The 21,397-nt window shown below is 38.9% G+C and overlaps 1 protein-coding gene across 1 annotated transcript in view; it reads left to right on the forward strand.

Moving 5' to 3' along the window:
- Window positions 1–220: 220 nt before the first annotated feature.
- The window catches only part of METAP1 (methionyl aminopeptidase 1), a 53,098-nt gene continuing 31,921 nt past the window's right edge, over window positions 221–21,397 (forward strand). Inside the window, exons 1-2 of the mRNA XM_012474818.2 lie at window positions 221–384; window positions 16,177–16,228. Coding sequence (XP_012330241.1) covers window positions 271–384; window positions 16,177–16,228 — 166 coding nt within the window. The 5' untranslated portion in view covers window positions 221–270. The remainder of the gene's footprint in view (window positions 385–16,176; window positions 16,229–21,397) is intronic.

Consider the following 21,397-nt stretch of genomic DNA (forward strand, 5'->3'; position numbering starts at 1 on the left):
GAGCCGCCGGGAGGCGGGTGCAGGCAGGCACCGCTGAAGCGGGGCGGGGCAAAGGTGGCGGGGCGGGGCACCAGCTGCGCGCGCGGGGCGGGGCGGGGCGCGCTGCGTGGTCCCGGCCAGCGCTGGGCTCCTCCCCCTCCCTCGCCCAGGCCCGCGGCTGGCTGAGTTCCTCCCCTGGCTCGGTCGCTCTCCCCTCCCCTTCGACCGGCCGTTCCTCCCTCCCGCCGCCTCCTCTTCCTCGGTGAGGCGCTCCTACAGCGGGCAGACAGCATGGCGGCCGTGGAGACGCGAGTATGCGAGACAGACGGTTGCAGCAGCGAGGCCAAGCTCCAGTGTCCCACCTGCATCAAGCTGGGCATCCAGGGCTCGTACTTCTGCTCGCAGGTAGATGCCCGCTGCCCCACGGGTCCGCCGCCGCGGGACCCCTCTCGCCTCTCCCCTGCCGGCTCCTCCCGCCCTTGCGGCGAGTCGGGACGCGCTCCTCCTCTTCCCCTCGGCCGCGCTTCCTCCTCCCCCAACCCGCGTCGCCAACGCCCCCTCTGGTCTCCGGGGGCCGCGGGTTCCTCCCGAGTCGCGCGGGGCTCTCGCGGGGGCGCGGACCGCTGCGGCCATGTGGGCTGGGGCGGAAGCGGGCTCACCCGGAGTTGCGCGGCCTCGCTAGGGCTCTGCGTTTTGGGGCCAGTTCCTTGCGCTGGGGCGGGGGCCGCCAGGTGTGCAGGGTGCCGGGGACAGGTAGCGGCGCCGGGATAGCGGACAGCCAGAGCGTCGCGAGCCTCCATAGCCGCAGCTCTGGCGGGGCTCGGGTCTGGACGCTCTAGGCTACGGGGTTGGGCCGTACCTGGGGTCCCTGCGGGATGGGGGGCGGAAGCCACCCGCCGGGCTCTGAGAGATAGGTGGCCCGAGGACGGTCGGAGTCGCAATGAGGAGGAACGCTAGCTGGCTCTGGCTCCACTTCTTTGTGCTTTACTACTGTGGTTTGACACTTAAGCAACTTTGAGGGTGGGTAAGGAGAGGTCTGTGTAATTCATTCTTTTCCTTCAGCATCCAGAATTATTGATTTACAAATCTGTAAGTTAACAGGATGAGTCACCTGTCAGTGACTGAATTTCGCAGAGTGAAAAGGACAGTTCCATTGAGGATTACGCATGAAGGCTGTAGTGTATTAAGTTTTGTGCAGTAGAGAGCAAACCCAGCGCTGAATGGGGTCCTGACTGACGTGTGTGCTCGTGTGTCTGTTTACTAAAGAGTACTAGTGTTGCTTCCGCATTTAGAGACTTAGGATAAGGGCTGGGTGGAAATAGTATGGCCCTTAGTTACAGTCCAGGTTTACTGAAGAGAGGCACATGAATATTCAAATATTAAATTGGTAGTGCCCTGTGGGGAGGAGAGCAGGAATAGTTAGAAGACCTGATTGGGGCCCTGCCCTTGCCAATTACTGTGAGATCGTGAATTTAGTCAAGTTACTTAATCTTTCTGAGTGCCAGTGTTACCCTGTACAGAAGGGATGATTACAACTTTCCTTGTAAATTTCACAAGTTTCTTCTGAGACCCAAATTATCCTAGGAACGTGAAATGCTGTTACAATGTAAGGCCTTTTATGTTTTAAAGGATTGTAGTACGATTTAACACTGCCATAAATAAAAATATGAATAATGAAGGCATATAATATGAGCACAATACAAATAATAAAAGATATTTTCCAACGTACAGCATAAATAAATACAATCTGCGTCATAGTACTTGTAGCTAAGCCATTGCAAGAGGTCTTAGCTGTGTTATATAGTCTTGGTTTTAGATAGGATATGATCCTTGACCTTGTTAGTATCATTTGGAAAAACTTGCACGTGGAGTAGTGTTGCTGGATCTAAAAATAGCATTACTCAACAATCTAAAGGACCTGTACTAGGTTTAACATGTTGAGTATTACTCGTGTTAAACCTAGTACAGGTCCATTAGATTCTTTAAAATTTCCAAATTCTATCTTGTGGCCAGTGTGGGACCTGAACTTAAGAAACAGTAGTTTGCTTTTGACAGTTGTGTGCCATTTGAGTAGAATAACTTTTAAACATTTATCATTTTGCAATGATAAATGAATTAATATGTATATTAATTCCATATAAAATTTTTAAAAGTTAGCCTGAAACCACATTCGTGAAACATTGGAGTTTGTGAAAAAATGTTAGACACATTTGTGAAAACAAAACATCCAGGGTTTAGTCTGTATTTTAGGATTGGAGGTATTTAGATGTTGGATTCTGCAGGTATATTTCTGGTATCACTGTTAGACATTCACATATTCCCAGAGTGGCTGTCGCTGCTGTCTCTTTCTTCATTTCTGTTACTACCTCCTATGGCCAGCTTTTAAAATTTCCCACCAAATCAGTTGTCCAGTCTCTTAATTTATTTCTCTACTGTAATTCCTCCCCTTGCAGACACCCACAGAAAAACCCAACCACACAAAACCTTTTGTACAGAAGTTATTTTTCCCGCAGTCTGATTATGCTTATAACCCTGTTGCTTTCAGGATTCCAGCCTCACAATCAGGGCCCCTCTTCTGAGTCTCTTGCTCTAGCCAAAGGCTGTGTTTATATTCTTTCCTTTCCAAAATGTCACCTGTCTTCTGAAATCACAGCTATTCCCTCAGTCCCAGCTTGGGACCTTGATCAAGTCACTGTAACTTATCCTAAGCCACTTTGTACATCTGTGATAAAATATGGGCTTGGCCGGGCATGGTGGCTCACGCGTGTAATCTCAGTACTTTGGGAGGCACAGGCAGGTGGATCACCTGAGGTCAGGAGTTCGAGATCGGCCTTGGCAACATGTCGAAACCCTGTCTCTACTAAAAATACAAAAATTAGCTGGGCGTGGTGGCACACGCCTGTAGCCCCAGCTACTTGGGAGGCTGAGGCACAAGAATCCCTTGAACCTGGGTGGTGGAGGTTGCAGTGAGCACAGATTGCACCACTGCATTCCATGCTGGGCAGCAGAATGAGACTCCAACTCAAAAAAGAAGAAATTAGGGAGTTTCTTTAACACTTCTGATCATTTTTACTAGAAGTGGTCTTTCTTTTACTGCTCTGGTCCCTGGCCTGGCTGTCTAGGCAGCTTGTCTTTGGGAACAAACAGAACAAAACTGCAAGAAGCCTTTCTATCACACCATTAGAAGTATGGCATTCCCAGTTACTTGGTCACACCACCTTGTTTATTCCTTTGTAACATTTTGTACAATCTGTGATTACCTTACTTGTTAGAAAAATGAGAATATCTGTTTTTTAGTCAGAAGGTGAACTTCATGAATGATCTATCTTGTTCACTGCCCTGTCCTCATTTCCTCATATAATGTTCTCTGTATGCAGTAGGTGGCCATTAAATATTTGAATTAATGAATAAATACATCAAAAGGCAGAATAGAGAGCCCATCATTTACTGGTTATGTGACTTTTGGCAAATAACCTCTCTCTTTTTCAGCTGTATCTTTTTGAAATGGGGCTATTTATAATACCTACCTAAGGGTTTTGATGCAGACTACATGCAATTAGTAAACTTAATGAATGTTAGCTCGTTTTACTGTTATACTGTTTTATGTTTAGGAAGGTAGAAATATTTTATCTAGGATGCTTAATTTTTTTTTTTTTGAGGTGGAGTTTGCTCTGTTGCCCAGGCTGGAGTGCAGTGGCATGATCTCTGCTCACTGTGAACTCCGCCTCCTAGGTTTAAGCGATTCTCCTGCCTCAGCCTCCTGAGTAGCTGGGACTATGGGTGCATGCCACCACGCCTGGCTAATTTTTTGTATTTTTAGTAGAGACAGGGTTTCCTTGTGTTAGTCAGGATGGTCTCCATCTCCTGGCCTTGTGATCCGCCCGCCTTGGCTCCCAGAGTGCTGGGATTACAGGTGTGGGCCACCACTCGGCGTAGGATGTTTAATTTTAAGAAAAGCTTTTGTTCTTTAGAGGAACACAACTAGTTTTACTTGAAAATTGAGTTTTCCAAGAGTTCTTGATGTTCGATTGTATTTATTGATAGAAGTGTTCCTTCCTATTTGTGTATGTATTTTTCATTTATGTGTAAGAATTTTTCGAGGACAGAGGGTGTGTGTTACTCATTTTTGTATTTTCCGAAGTGTCTTGCCCATAGTTGGCACTCAGTTCATTAAAGGAAAGAAAGGAAATTAGTGGTCTTGCAATAGAAAACAAATTTCTGTGTTTACATTATCCTTTGTAAATGCTGAACAGTATACTATATTGTGGATATATTGTCATTTATTTGCTTATGGTTGAATTTAGTTACTTTTCAGTTTTTTAGCTACTGTTTAACTTTGTGAATCGCATAGGACAGTTGCTATCTCCTCTGGTTAGAGGGTCAGCTGGGAGGGACCTGAGTGATTTGTAGCTGTTTATATTTATAAGGCATAAAGACATAAAAGGTAGTAAGCATAGTGTAAGTGTAAGGAGACCTGGATTTTTCTCCTGTGTCCCTGGGTAAGTCCCCTCCTATGCCTAATGAAGTATCCTGTTCATGGAGTTGAGTGGAAGGTGAATAAGAGAGCGTCCAGAGTGCTTAATACAGTGTATAGTAAATTTGGGCTTTATTATGCATATAACCTTGTATATAATGTTATTAAAATTAGTACCAGGGAAGGCTTAAAAATCTTTGAAGAGAAATGTTACTTGTTTATGAATATTTTTGACAAATCCCATAATAGATTCTTTCAAAGAAGTGGCAGGTAGCATGATTAAGTGAATCCAGAAAGTTTTTTTTTTTTTAACAATAAGACAATTTTTCTTTTCTTTTCTTTTCTTTGAGATGGGGTCTTACTCTGTCACCCAGGTTAGAGTGTTGGAGTGCAGTGGCATGATCTTGGCTCACTGTAACTTGCCCCTCCCAGGTCAAGTCCTCCCACCTTAGCCTTCCAAGTAGCTAGGTCCACTGGTCCGAGCCACGACACCTGGCTAATTTTTTGTGTTTTTGGTAGAGACAAAGTTTCGCCATGTTGCCCAGGCTGGTCTTAAATTCCTGAGTTCAGGAAATCCACTTGCCTCAGCCTCCCAAAGTGCTAGGATTACAGGCATGAGCCACTGCACCCGGCTGGAAGAAAGTCTTATTGAATGTCTTGTAGGTTGGAGTTAGAAGGTAGGGAAGGCATGTAGTATCTTTGAAATGCAACCCTGTCCTCTGAAACTTTCTCCTTTAGTAACAATGTTCCTGCCAGTGCAGGGTGTTTCTGGAATTCATCTTCATCATTGGAGATATTATCATGTTCTGCTTTTTTATTTATAGGAATTTTCTTTAAGTTCTTCATATCACTTCACACCACCCTTAGACACTGATTGTAAGTTAGCTGGATTTAGGTACAAATCTCATAGCTTCTTATAAGCAAAAAGATAGGATGAAGGTAAAGAGAAATTATGAGTCTTTTTAAAACAAAAATAATTTCATGAATTTTTATTGTAGAAAAATAGAGAATATAGGTGAAAATAATTAGTTATCCAATGATCATTTCTGTGAAATTTTGGTGTGTATTCTTAAGAACATATTTGCGTATTTATTCATGTGCACATAGTTGTGTATGTTTTTACAGAAATGGCAACCGTAGTACATATAATCTTAGAGAATTTTCTCATCCTTGTGTCTTAACCAGTGTTTTGGTAGTGTCATGTCGTGGCTACATTTACATTATCCTTTATAAAGACTGTTATGAATGCACTGTCATTTATTTATTCACTTATACTTGAATTTAATTTCTTTTCAATTTTTTAGCTGCTGTTTACTCTTCAATAAATGTTCCTGGAAAATTTAAATCATTTTGACTTACTCAGGAACGTAGAATAATGGTACATGAATTGGTACATGAACCCAGGATTGAACCATCCTAAGCTGATTCTATGTCCTTGTCCAGAACAGTAGTTCTCACAGAGTACTTAGTGAATTATTGTTGGTTTGAGGGCCTTCTGTAACCTGTGAAGTTTTGGCATGAAGTATATCTGTATTACGGTAGAATTTGTAAAAAAGAAAAAACAACAACAAAACAAAACAAGCATCATTTGGTTGGTAGGCAATCAAAAGTTATACAAGCCTTTGAGTTATCTTTTTGGAAATTGAAGTGCTATAGGAAATGTGATCTTATACTGTTCATTTAGTTTGTGGATTGAAATCAAGTGTTAGTTAACGGTTTTTTAAGGTGAATCTTTTTCATGTATAGCATATTTGCAAAATTTTTGTTAGGTTTTAGTAAATTTGGTAGGGGTGACAGACATGAGTACGTAGCTAAGCTCATTCCAACTCTAGATATTAGGAAGAAAAGCAGTAGCATAGTAACTGGTTCTGTAATTGTCTTTGCTATTACTGTAATAGCAAACCCTTTTAGATAGATTTAAATAGGCAGAAATACTTTATAAAGCAACCATTGAGCTTCATTCTGTATTAAAGTTTTAGTGTAATGGAATATAAATGTAATTATAACCCTTTCTGCTTGATCCTGAACTTCTCCTGACCTTGCAGTTTTAACATGAAGCATTCTTTTATTCATGCTTGGGCAGGTAGTGCTTCTAGCTCAACAATTGTAAGTATTTTACTTTGATTTCTTTGATTGGTATCAGTCTTGTCTCTGGCTTTGAATAAAGTGCAATTCAAAACACTCTGTAAGCCAGGCCTGCCTTCCTCATTTTGTGTGTGTGGGGCAGCTTTTAGATGAAACTAGGATAGGGACCCCATGGAACTTCTCATGCTTTATAAGTTGTAAGTAAGTTCTCTCTTGTTTTTATCTCCAGTAACCTGACTTATTGCAAGTCTCAGTAAAGATTTCTTCCTGATATACCAGAGCTGTGCCATGTCTGTTAGAAAGCGTTTCTAAAAAGGCCAGGCTTGTGGTGGCTTATGCCTGTAATCCCAGCACTTTGGGAGGCTGAGGCAGGCGGGTCTCTTGCTATAAGATCAGCCTGGTCAACATGGCGAAATCCTGTCTCTACTAAAAATATAAAAATTAGCTGAGTGGTGATGGTGCATGCCTGTAATCCCAGCTACTACTTGGGAGACTGACGCAAAAGAATCGCTTGAACCCAAGAGGTGGAGGTTGCATTGAGCTGAGATTGCGCCACTGCACTCTAGCCTGAGCAACAGAATGAGACTTTGTCTCAAAAAAAAAAAACCCAAAAAAAGCCCTTGTTAATTGGGGTCTGCTATCTGCTTATGTGTCATTTATCTGGGTCACAGGCTCAACCCTTTAAAGAGTGGTTAGGATATAAATGATAAGTGAAATTATAACTTCAGCAATTTCCCTTATCATTATAAAGTGGGAGGTAACAGAGACTTCTCAGTGTTTTGAATGTGTGTTTAATGATTCTGCCTTGATTTAAGTTCAAAAGTGCAAACCCATCTTTGCCTCACATTCTCTGAAGTTTAACCTTATCTTATCCAGGAAGTTACAGGCTTTAAATCATTCAATAAAATAGGTAAATGTAAGTGCCTTTAGGTTTTAGACATGGCATAACTTTTTTTTGTCTTCTGAGTGGGAATTTATGTTATTACTAATTATTTCACTAACTGGTAATAGGGATGGGATTGATTCTTAGAATACTGATAACTTCTCACTGTTCTCTACTAAACAAATGATAGAATAATTTATTGCTTTAGAATTAAAGTTTTAAGAACCATAAAGTCAGAATCTATAGATGTTTGTTTTCTAACTTGTTTTTGATATTGAGTAGAATAAAATATTAGTAAATGTTTGGGGAAAAAAACCTCAAACTTTATTCCCTCTGTTCTCATAGCACAACAGTCATCAACACAGAAGACTTTTATAACCAAATGTATGGGGTGTTTTTCCTCACTAACAAGTGAGCAATTATTTCTGCAGTGGACACCAACTAGGTGTCCTTCAGTTCATTTCGTACACCATTTACCTGGAGATAGTGTCAGATCCCACAGATTGAGGGCTTAGTCTTCAAAACTGCTCCTTTCCCACATCCTTCAGACACCAGTCAAGTTTGGGCCTCCAGAACTTAAAACTTTACTAGCATCAAGTTGGAGTTCCCATGCCCCCGCTTTGGGTTTGATTAATTTGCTAGAGCAGCTCACAGAACTCAGGAACACTTACTTTGCAAGTTTATTGTAAAGAATATTGCAGGGGATATGGATGAAGGGATGCATAGGGCAAGGAGTCGGGGAAGGGACGCTGAGCTTCCATGACCTCCACTAAGTTCAGTGTTCAGCTAGCTATTCGGAACTCTCTGAACCCAGTCCTATTGGGTTTTTATGGAAGCTTCATTCCTTTAGGGTATGGGGTGGGACCTTCTCTGGAATGAGAGTCTTACAATCCACAATCTAAAAGATGGGGGGTGGGGATTAGAGACCTGCCTTCAGGTAGGGTGAAAGGAAGAGAGCAGGAGAAGGTTGGAATGAGTCTGTTTTCCCAGCCCTAAAGCACCCAATATTATGACAAGATTGCAGCAAGGGCTAGGGGAGTTACTAGCCAGGAACTGTGGACAGATGCACACACACACACACACACACAAAATAACACAATAAATCATCCATGGGATCTAAATATGCATGCTATAGTAATGCCCATGTACCTACCATCTAATTTATTAAAAAGAACATTACCAGGAAAACAAGTGAAAACAGAAGGCTCCTTTGTCCTTGTCCCTCATCCAAGAGGTACTCCATATCCTGAATTTTGTGTTTATCGTTCATTTGCATTTCCATGTTTGAGTTCTTAAAAAATGTATTTTAATGTTTTTGAAATTTTTTTGTGAAAAAAATCATTACATGTATTCTTCTACAACATACCTTTCTTGTTGTTTTTTGTTTGTTATTATGTTCCTGAGATTTATTCTGTTTTAGTGTAGCTCCAGTTTATTCATTTTCATTGTTTTCACTGCTGTGTGATATTCCAATGAATTAGTATGTCATAACTTTTTCATTCTTCTGTTAATGGAAATTTGGGTTGTTAGAGGTTTTTCTATTATAAATAGCACTGCTCTGGACATTCTTATGCCTGACTCTTGGTGCCTGTTTGCAAGAATTGCTCTTGGGTATACTCCTAGGAGAAAATTTTTTGGGTCATAGGTTGTATGTTTAGCTTTACTTTGATGATACCAGATGTTTTCCATAGTGATTGTACTTTAAAATAAATAAGTGGGACATAATTAAAAAGCTTCTGCATGGCAAAAAAAAAAAAAAAAAAAAAAAAAAAAAAAATCATCAGAGTAAACAGACAACCTACAAATGGAGAAAATATTTGCAAACTATGCATCTGACAAAAGACTAATACCCAGAATACAAGGAGCTCAAACAAATTAGCAAAAAAAAAAAAAAAAAAAAAAAAAAAAAAAAAAATCAAATATTCTCATCAAAAAGTGGGCAAATGACCAGAATAGAATTTTCTCAAAAGAAGATATGGCCAAAAAACATATGAATTATGCTTAATATCACTAATTATCAGGGAAATGCAAATTAAAAACCACAATGAGATACAACTTGCTCCAGCCAGAATAGTCATTACTAAAAAGTAAAAAAAAAAAAAAAATAGATGTTGGCATGGAGTGATGAAAAGGGAATACTTAACTGCTGTTGTGAATGTAAATTAGTACAATCACCGTAGAAACCACTGAATACCCAAAGGAAGAGAAGTCATTATATAACAAAGACATCTGTACACGTGTTTATCGCAGCACAGTTCACAGTTGCAAAGATACCGAACCAACTTAAGTGTCAGCTGATGAGTAGGTAAAGAAAATGTGATATATATATACAGCATGGAATACTCCCCAGCCATTAAAAAAAGAATGAAATAATGTCTTTTGCAGCAACTTGGAAGGAACCAGAGGCCATTATTATAAGTGAAGTAACTCAGGAATGGAAAACCAAGTACCATGTGGTCTCACTTATAAGTAGGAGCTAAGCTGTGGGTACTCAAAGACATTCAGAGTGGTATAATGGACTTTGGAGACTCAGAAAGAGGGAGGGTAGGCTGGAAGTGAGGGATAAGAAACTACATATTTAGTACAATATACACTACTTTTTTTTTAAGCTCACAATTGGCATACAATCTGTGGGATGATACTCTGGCATTTAGAGAGTATGCATTTTCTCAACAATCTTTCTGCAACTGGTTTTAGCATCGCAATGATCCTTACCTGATAATTATTTCGGTGGAGGTTGCAACTGGTGATTTTCTCCCAAATTCTGTCATTTAATAGCTGATTTTTTTTTTTTCTGTAATGAAGAGTTTTCCCTTATCAACTGGTGAATGAACTATGTTCCACCATTCCTACCAAGAAGATAGATAATGGTTGTGTACTGGTCACTTCCAGTAGTTGCAAATGTTTGTTGTTTTCAGTTAGGACCTTTAGACTGTTTTCTTTTTCATATTCAAATTGTCTCAAATTTGATTATTGTTATCACCTTTAAAGTGGCTTCTATATCCTTTTGAGTCTTCTCCATTACTCTCTGGTTGCTTCTTAGCTCTCTGGCGTATGATAAAACACATTCTCTTATACTTTCCCTGCCCAAGATCTGCAACCAGTCATGTTTCTAAGCAGCCCTGGTTTCTGGTAGGAATGTTTTTAGAAATCTAGATCTGAGTGCTAGGTATACTTCCTCATGTAGTGTCCTTGCCTTTGGAAGAAAGGGGTAGTGACATCTTCAAGGAACATGCTAATGTGGAGGACACAGATAAAACAGCTAAAGGACAGTTTTTAAAAGCAGCACAGTATGAACAATGGTATAGGTAAAGACAAGCTCTGAAAGCCCTCATGAAGGAGTTAAGAACTGAATTTTGATAAATGAAATAGGTGTGAAAATCAAATAGATGAGTAGGTAAATAAAAAGGTATATATTAAGGTGAAGGAGAGGACATTCTCTGCAGGGAAAGAATGTGTTTATAGAAGTAGGAGCAAGTTGAGGCATATATGTAGTAGCAAGCAGATTAGCTTTACTTTAAGGAAGAGTCCAAGTACAGAAATATAAGGAAATGAATGATTATTAGAAGGGATAGAGGCCTTGCTGTTCAGTTGAATATTTTTTTCCAAAATACAAGTATTTCCTTTTAAATATTTTTTATAAAAAGCAAAATCTTTGCAGAAATTTAAAACAGAAGTGTGTTAAGTGAAAACTATCATAATTCTAGCATCCTAAAGGGATTGTAACTGTTTGGTTTCTTATCTTTCCAGCCTTTTACATATGTATATATAGAGGTTAAGAGCATGGATGCTGTCTTAAGAGGCCCTGCATTCAAAACCCGGACTTGTCATTAATTACCTCTCTGTTTTTTGGACATGTTAATCTGTGCCTTAGCTTTCTTATTTGTAAAATGAGATACCTATAATAATAGTACCTACCTCTTGGTGGTGTTGTGAGGATTAACTGTTAATTCTCTGTTTTCTGTAGTGGTTGGATTGTTTTACAATTCCAACACAATGTACAAGGGCTCTGATTTCTCCACATCCCCACCAACGTTTGTTATTTTCTGTTTTGCTTTTTTCATAGTAGTCATCCTAATGGGTATGAGCTGATACTTCATAGAGGTTTTGATTTGCGTTTTCCTGGTGATTAGTGATGTTGAGCACCTTTCATGTGCTCATTGGCTAGTATTTATCATCCTTGGAGAAATGTCTATTTAAGTCCTTTGCCCATTTTTAAAATTGTGTGAATTCATTTTTTGATGTTGTAGGAATTTTAAAATATGATCTGGGAGAGGGGGAGAGAGATCCAAAATGGCTGATCACTAGCAGCTCGGGCACGTAGCTCCCAGTGAAAGCGCAGAGAACGAGAGGACGCCACACTTTCAGATGAATATTTGTTACTCATGGACCAGAGGATTCCCAGTGGAGGAGCCCCACGGGTCGCCAGAGCGACTCTTGTGGCCGGCGCGGTGGTTTTGCTGGTGCCTTAGCGCAGCAGTTCTTGGTGAGATTCTCCAGAGTCTGGAGATTCCCGAGCAGAAAAGCACCATCAATCTTAACACCGCTGTTTTGGCCGGCGCAGTGGATGGCTCAGATTTTGGCGCTGGGAATCAAAAGATGGACGTCTGCTCAGAGACCTAGTTAGAAAGTCGGTAATTACAAAGACGACAGAGGGATAAATATATAATGAAGAGAAGAAACCAGCCTAAAAAGGCAGAGAATACTCAAAATCAGAATGCCTCTCCCTCTACAGGGGATCGCAATTCCTCATCAGTAACGGAACAAGGCTTAATGGAGAAGGAGTGTGTTCTAATAACAGAAGCAGGTTTCAAAATGTGGGTGATAAGAAACTTCTGTGAATTAAAAGAACTTGTTCTAACCCAATGCAAAGAAACTAAGAACCTTGAAAAAAGGTTTGACGAAATGTTAACGAGAATGGACAATTTAGAGAAGAATATAAGTGAATTGATGGAGCTGAAAAACACAACACGAGAACTTCGCAAGTATGCACAAGTTTAAACAGTCGAATTGATCAAGCAGAAGAAAGGATATCAGAAGTCGAGGACCAGCTCAGTGAAATGAAACGAGAAGACAAGATTGGAGAAAAAAGGATAAAAAGGAATGAGCAAAGTCTCCAGGAAATATGGGACTATGTGAAAAGACCTAATTTACGTTTGATAGGTGTACCTGAACGTGACGAAGAGAATGAATCCAAGTTGGAAAATACTCTTCAGGATATCATTCAGGAAAACTTTCCCAACCTAGCAAAGCAGGGTAATGTTCAACTCCAGGTAATACAGAGAACACCACAAAGATATTCTTCAAGAAGACCAACCCCAAGGCACATAATTGCCAGATTTATTAGGGTTGAAATGAAGGAGAAAATACTAAGGGCAGCCAGAGAGAAAGGTCAGGTTACCCATAAAGGGAAACCTATCAGACTTAACAGCAGATCTCTCAGCAGAAACCCTACAAGCCAGAAAAGAGTGGGGACCAATATTTAACATCCTTAAAGAAAAGAACTTTCAACCCACAATTTCCTATCCAGCCAAACTAAGCTTTATGAGCGAAGGAAAAATTAAATCTTTTGCGAACAAACAAGTACTTAGAGACTTCACCGCCACCAGGCCTGCTTTACAAGAGCTTCTGAAAGAAGCACTATACATATAAAGGAACAACCAATATCAGCCTTTCCAAAAATATATCAAAAAGCAAAGAGCATTAACACAATGAAAAATTTACACCAACTAATGGGCAAAACAGCCAGCTAGCATCAAATACCAGTATTAAACTTACATATATTCTAATTGGATAAAAAGCCAAAACGCATCGGTATGCTGCATCCAGACCCATCTCACATGCAACCATACACAAAGACTCAAAACAAAGAGAAGGAGGAAGATTTACCAACCAAACAGAGAGTAAAAATAAACAAATAAACAAAAAGCAGGAGATGCAATTCTCGCCTCTGATAAAGTGGACTTTAAAGCAACAAAGATCAAAAGAGGCAAAGAAGGACATTACATAATGGCAAAAGGATCAATGTAACAAGAAGAGGTAACGATTCTATAGATCAACGAGACAGAAAATTAACAAGGACATCCAGGACTTGAACTCAGACCCGGAACAAGTAAACTTAATAAACATTTATAGAACTCTCCACTTCAAATACACAAAACATACATTACCACCTCACACCTATTCCAAAAGTGACTACATAATTGGAACTAAATCACTCCTCAGTAATCGCATAGCATTTCATAGGTTTAAATGAAATATTGGTTGGCTGCTTGTTTGTTATTTTCTTCCCTTATTCCTTCCTGTCTACATCATTAAGTATAATTATTGGTATAAAAGTGGTTTTCAATACCCATTACTAAATTGCATTCTAGCCTGGGCAAGAAAGCAATACTCCCATTCTCTCTCTCTCTTTCTCTTCCTTTTTCTTCCTCTTCCTCTTCCTTTTTCTTCCTCTTCTTCATTCTTTTTTTTCTTTCCTTCTAAAAAAATAAATAAATAAAATAAAATATGATCTGGATATCAGCCCATTACCAGATATGTTATTTACAAATCTTTCCTCCCATTCCATAGGTTGCCTTTCACTCTACCATAGTGTTGTTATCCCCAGGGGATATTTGGGGAGGGTCAGAACCTTGTAGCCTCCAGCTGCATGACTCCTGAAACATACTTTCTAATCTTTTGGCTAATTTCTTAGTCCTACAAAGGCAGTCTGGTCTCCAGGCAAGAAGGGTTTGGTTTGGGAAAGAGCTGTTATTTCTTTGTTTTAACTGGTACCCAACCTATTTGGCACCAGGTACCAGTTTTGTGGAAAACAATTTTTCCATGGACTTCAGGGTGGTTGGGACATGGTTTCAGGAGGAAACTGCTCCACCTCAGGTCTTCAGGCATTAGTTAGATTCTCATAAGGAGCGTGCAACCTGGATCCTTGCATGTACAGGTCACAATAGAGTTTGTGCACTCCTGACAATCTAATGCCACCACTGATTTGACAGGAGGTGGAGCTCAGGCTCCACCTGGTAATGCGATAATGCCAGCCTGTCTGCTGCTCACCTCCTGTTGTGCAGCCTGGTTCCTAACAGGGCACCAACCAGTAGCAGTTTGTAGCCTGGGGTTTGGGGAACCCTTTTTTATACTATAAGTTTCTCCTAAAGTTAGTTTGGCCTATGCCCAGGAATGAATAAGTTTGGCCTATGCCCAGGAATGAACAAGGACACAGCTTGGAGGTTAGAAGCAAGATGGAGTTGGTTAGGCAAGATCTCTTTCTTGTTTCAGTTACAATTTTGCAGTGGTGGTTTCAGTAGGAAATGACTTGTTCTGGAAGTGGAATGAGAGCACCTTCTGTTAACTCTTTTTCATTCTTCAGTGTTTTGCAGTACTGGAAATAAGAATTACCTACATAGCAAATTCCCAGAGATTCTGATTTAATTTGAAGTGGAGAATAACATGGCTCTTTATTTTTAACAAGAGGTCAAACCCCCTTTGTCATATAACCTAACATAGTTACACATTCCTCAGGTTCTGAGGAATAGGACATGGGCATCTTTGAGGGGCCATTATTTTGCTTACCACAATTCCCATCCTCCCCAAAAGACTGAGTTCAGTTTTAGCTTCAAAACTGAAAAATCTTTAATGTTGTAGATACCTTTTTATGCATTTGAAATCTGTTTAGGTTGTAGGTTGTAGAGATAGGCATGACCTGGATTTTCTTTACTTGACTGTTTCAGTCTGTGGAGGCTACAGGAAGAATAAAGAGAAAGTAGTGAAGATTCTAGCACAGGATGGAGAAACTCATCCTTTAGAACCCCTTGGGCAAACCTTTACAGAAAACAGCTTTAGTGTAATATGATTTGATCACTACATTGTCCTAGGGATATTTTTTCTGTGTTTTTTTCTTAGCTTTTTTTGTGTCCATGTCTTACTAGTTTTATGTTTACAAAGATAAGACATTTGTAGGACTTTGTGAATTTTCTTAGCATTTTAAGTAATTTATTTGAGTAACTTTAAACTCTGAAGGAGAGGCCATCAGCCTCAAAACATAAATAAAGTCTATGTCTGGTTGGATTATTCTTTTCATTTATTACTTGAGTTCCTTACTTGAATTCAATTAATTACTTGGATTCATTTTCCCAGTTTGTCACTTCTTACTATTATCTGAAGTATGTTACATGAACATTTTTTCCTAAATGAAAAATCTTTCTAGTTATTAATCAGTCTGATCATTCAGTGAAGCATTTACTGAAACTCTAGCATGTGCCAGGCCCTCTGCTTGGCTCTGGGCAGTAATGGTAAGCTTTGATATAGTCCCTTCCCCAGCACAGCTTATGGCCTCAGGGCTGTGTCACATAGCAGTTACATGGTTGATGTATGTATATGACTGATTGGGAATCTAGTTACTATAAATAAGAATCTGCAAAAATTTTCTTCCAATTTTTTCCAATGTATGATTGGTTAATTGTCTAATGGTTCTTTTGAAATACTTCAGAATAATTTGTTGACATAGAAATTGAAATATAACTGTAACTACTATATAACATTTAGCTTAATGTTTCTTGATTATTTGAAGTAAAGTTTAGGTTGCTTTTTGAAGTGAATATTGAACAGGTGTTAAGCTTTTCCCAAATATTTAATTTGCAAAGTTACAGGTCTTGGTTTTTGCAAATAGTTTACAATAACTATTGCTTATTTACAATATTTCTTAAAATGTTTCTCATTAAGGAGGACCTGACACTAGTTTCCTTTTTTGTTCTTCTAGGAATGTTTTAAAGGAAGTTGGGCTACTCACAAGTTACTACATAAGAAAGCAAGTAAGTACAATCACATATTTTTATACCATTTGTCTTAGAAGTGAAATTTGTGCCAGAAAACAAGAATTCTTCCAGTTCTGAAAGCATAATCCTGAAGACTAGAATTATGACATATTTTAAATTCTTTGTGATATGTAATCATGTAAATAAAATTTGTCTGAATAATATCTTAATCTGGCATTACATATTTAACATGAAAACATGAGATAATTGTTAGTATAGATGAATCTTGCTTGAGCCATACCTGATAATGCTCAAATCTTTTGACACCCTCTTGTCTTTGCTAGAAGTGTTTGCATATTGTAGTCAGGGGTCATGTAAGTGATTTGGCTTCATTTAATCAGATCCCTTTTGCTGTGTTCTTTTTATTTTTTATTTTTTTTATAGGACTCAGCCACCCAAGCTGCAGTGCAGTGGCACATTCTCAGCTCATGGCAACCTCTGCTTCTTAGGTTCAAGAGATTCTCCAGGCTCAGCCTCCTGAGTAGCTGGGATTACAGGCACACAACACTATGTCCAGCTAACTTCTTTGTATTTTTAGTAGAGATGGGATTTCATCATGTTGGCCAGGCTGGTCTCAAACTTCTGACCTCGGGTGATCCACCCTCCTTGGCCTCCCAAAGTGCTGGGATTACAGGAATGGGCCACCGTGTCCGGCCCCTTTTGTCTTCTTTTAGTTTCAATTTGTATTGATTTTTCTACTCAGAACTCTTATTACTTTGCTTTTGGTGTTTTAATGTTATTACGTGCAGTCTAATGTTTAATTTTCTATTTTGAAGTTTTTTGTGTGACATCACAAAGTAAACCTATTAGCTGCTTCTTAGCTATTGCTGTCAGCCACACTGATGTAGCTGAGATTCAAATAGCCTTTTTTGCTCCTGTGAATTTATCCTGTAAATTCATGTCATTAGAGTGCCTGGTCTAAGACCACCTGTCACAGTTGGCCGGGATGGATCAAAGCTTGGTGGACAGCATACGGTTCTTGGTATAAGATCTCTGTTTCTACATACCTGATCTTGGTGTCTTATATTCATCTACTTGTGTATTTTTTTTAGGAATTAGCTTATTTAATGAAGTTTGAGTGTAGTTTGTTTTTACCAAAACAAATCTAATTGAAGTCAGCCTAACTACCATTTGAAGGAACAGGGAAATACAAATTTTAAAAATATATATTTCCTGTGGTTGTGTAAAGTGACATCTATGTTTAATGGACATGCTAGGCTGTTGTGGGAGAAATGTGGTTAGAGGTGAGGAAAAATGATGTGACTCAGTTTAAGTTTATCGAAGCATAAAAGGCAGGACTTGTTGATTTGTTGATTTTTATTTGTTACCTCTGTCAAAGTGTAGACATGGGTTTAAATAATCCCATTTAACTTTATTCATTCATGCATTACATCCTGTATTTCTAATGTGTCAGGTATTTTGCCGAGCTCTTTGAGCCAGTTATTAGCATTTTATACCCAGGAAGTTAAAGCATTGGTAAGTAATAAAGGGTTGAGGTTAAACAATATGTTAGTAAAAAGCTTAAAATGGGCCTCTACCTCAGATTTGTTAATTTATTAATGTGTGCCTGTTTCTTCAATACTGGATATCTAAGGGCAGGGCTACTTCCCTTTGACTTACACTACAAAGGAATAAACAGCAGGTGTTCCCTATGTAAAAAGAAGGTAATTATTACAACATTGAATTTAGGCTATTTGCATTTTACTTATACCTCTAGTGTTTAGTGTGGTGCCATCTTGTAGCCAGTGTTTTCTTGGTTCTTTTGGGATAACTTTTTTCAGTGATGAGCCTGCTGTTCTTAATCTCTTTGGCTGTGGTGGATAGAGATCATTCTCAGTTGGCCACCTCCGTATCTTTCATACCCTAATAAATTGATTACAAGGACACTGTTGTGAGTGACAGTTCTAGAGGAGGGAATGGTGTTGGGAAGGGTGATCTTCAGAGCCAAGAAGAATCTCAGGAAAAGCAATGGGGAAAAAGAATGTTGCACCAGGAAGGAACCAGTGCATCTTTAAAGTTAATACTTCATTCCAAGAAATGATAGTGAGATAACACATAGCAAGCAGTTCTTGTCATGAAGATGATATATTAGGTTTTTTTTTTAAATTGTAGTGTCTACTGATCTCTGATTAATATTCATGTGGGATATTGATCTATAATTTGCTTTTAATATAGTTGACTGCTTTTGGTATTTGAGCAATTCTGGCCTCATGAAATAAAATGGGATATATTTCCCACTTTTGTATTTTCTGGAAGAGACTATGAAGGATTGGTATTATTTGTTCTTTAAATGTTTGATAGAATTTACCAGTGAATCATCTGGGTCTGGAGTTTGCTTAATCATAGAAGCTTAATTTTTTTTTTCTTTTTTCTTTTCTTTTCTTTTTCTTTTTTTTCCTACTATCTCCAGTAATGGGTATAAGCAAAGAAGCTTAATTTTTTATGCAGGCCTTAGGAAATGTTCAGAATTTGTTTTTTTTACTTGTAATAGTAAAGAAGACCACTCAAGATGGTAAAGTCCTTAATTAAAATGACATAGCGCTGATTCTTGGGTGCATGTTTTTTACCCTGTATCTTCTGTCACAGTGTACCTTAAGCAGCATTTACTTTTTTAGTATGATCTGTAGAAGTAGCATTTCCCATCTCAAGTTGCAGCATTTCATATCTCAAGTGTATTATTGTACATTTTTTAATATATCACTGACATATTCAGTGTGTTTGTTTCTCATTTCCTGAAGTAAAAGGTTGAAGAATTTGACAAGTATCTTGAATAGCCAAAATTAAGGTATAAAACCCGCATTTAATAAAGGAACTCTCAATAATACTTTTTCTTCTACTCCCCTACCCATTCACATTATTGTGCCTGATTTTTGGATTACAGAGAGAAAGTTTTATGTAATGTCTTAAAATGGCTCCCCCAAACTTTGTGACCGTGAGTTACTCTAAGTCTTACCTCCAAAATGCTGGAATCATAGGTTTATGTGAGGATTAAATAAGCAAATCCATGTGAAGTACTTAGCGTGTGTACCATGCATACTAAGTATTCAAAAACTATCATCTATGGAAGACTTGAGTCAGAATTTTCATCAGAAAATCCTATCCCATGCAAAGCTTAGACGTGTGTAGTTATTTTGTGTCAGTTGACCGGAGGAAGCAGCCTGCATAAAACTTTAATTTAAAGAATAAAGCCTCTCCAGCCTGGGTAACAAGAGCGAAACTCCGTCTCAAAAAAAAAAGAAGAAGAAAAAGAATAAAGCCTGACTGTGATGAACTTTGGGCCAGACCTTGCATGTATCTGGGACTGTTGCATTGTGGTGTTTGGAAGACAGCTTACAAGTATTTATTTATACTTTTCTATTCTTGGGCAGTCTTTTCAAAAAGACTAGTTATTTTGTGCTTTTGCTACCATCATCAGCTCAATTCAGATTTATTAGGTGTCTGTTATGTGGTTAGCACTTAAGGCTCAGATCAAACTGATCCTAAAATGTAAACAAATTTTCTTTTCAAGTGCGAATTTCCATTAAGTAAATTACACCTAGAGATTAGAGAAGAACTTGCCATATTCAACTTTAGTTGTCTTGGTAGCTTTTGGGTCATATTATTTGTTTGCTTCAAATTGTTTCTTTTTTTTGGTGACACGTTGTTGCTCTGTTGCCCAGGCCAGAGTGCAGTGGTGCAATCATGGCTGACTGCAGCCTTGACCTGGGCTCGAGCAGTCCTCCTACCTCACCACAGCTTTCCAAATAGCTTGGACTACAAGCATGCGCCACCATGCCTAGATAATTTTTGTATTTTTTGTGGTGACAGGGTTTTTTCATGTTGTCCAACCTGGTCTTGAACACCTTAGCTCAAGCAGTCCACCTGCTTTGGCCTCCCAAAATGGCTGAGATTACAGCTGTGAGCTGCTGCACCTGGACCTAAATTCTCTTTTGAATATAGACTGTGGGAGGGTAAAGTCCAGATCAACAGGAAGCTTTAAAAGATTTTTATGCCCTCACCTTCTCCCTTTTCCTTCCCCAGGAGTATGTTAGTGCAAAAAGCCTGCGTCTTGATTGCTGTTCTCTCGTAGGTTTCGGGAGAAAGTTATTCTTGAGGTTCATGTGTCAGACAAAATCACTTGAGGCAATTCATAGCTGAAGCAGGCTCAGTTGGCCCCCATTTTGAACTGTTTTCTGTCATGTTTGACCCAAGTGGCAATGAATGAAGTTTGTTTTTGTCTTGTGATAAGAAAGTTTTCCTATTGATGTTAACTTTCACAGTGGCTTTCTTGAATTCCAGAGGTGAGAAAGCTATTTTAAAATTCAGTAGCATGGTAGAATCTTTCTATTCATTTATATATTATCTTCCAAAGTAATGTGAATGGCTTTTCTATATTTTTGCATTCTTGTCATTTGTACCTTAAGGGCCTTTTACAAAGTTGGTCACATGCTCTTTATCTAAGAGTGCTGGACAGGGGCTAGCATTCTTATGTCACTCTGCTCATGTTAACCACATAGTCTCTGTTTCCTCATGTGTACAATAAAGAAATGACACTAGATTATCTTTAAGATCCTCTAGCTTTAACATTTTATGATTCCATCTACTTTCCTTCATTTTATATTTTAAGTAGATTGTTTAAGAGGAGTGTTTTTTTTTTTTTTCCCAGACACTTCTAAAATCAGTTTGAAGTTTGACTTTTAAAACCTATGGTAGAATGACAATCATCAGGAAAAGGTCTGAGTGCACTGGGAGATGTTTAGGCCAATACTTGGTCTATGAGGGACTTGTATTCCTGCTATTTAAAGTCTTAGTGGTAGTTTCATTTTACTATGTAGATAAGAGGTGCAGCCAGTGTGTTGACATTACAGGCACCAAAGAGGGTCTTCTGTGTGAGTGGGATTCTTGTGTACATTTCAGTCAGTACATGTGGATTAATAACTACATGATTGTGTGTATTGACATGATTCTTAATTTTTCTGCTGAATTTTCAGTAACTTTAAACTGATTGTTCCTTCCCTTTGTCTTTGCCTTTTTCCTGCCTCTTGCCTTTACCAATTTCTGAAAAGAGGCAAATGATGGTTGTAAAGTTTTCAAAGCAATTTGAAATATTGACTTGAAAGCCATTGATCAGCTTTGTGAGAAATAATTTTTTTTGAGACGGAGTCTCACTCCATTGACCAGGTTGAA

This window comes from Aotus nancymaae, unplaced genomic scaffold (genome assembly GCF_030222135.1).
Source record: "Aotus nancymaae isolate 86718 unplaced genomic scaffold, 86718_ANA_hifiasm-v0.15.2.pri h1tg000006l, whole genome shotgun sequence".
NCBI lineage: Eukaryota > Metazoa > Chordata > Mammalia > Primates > Aotidae > Aotus > Aotus nancymaae.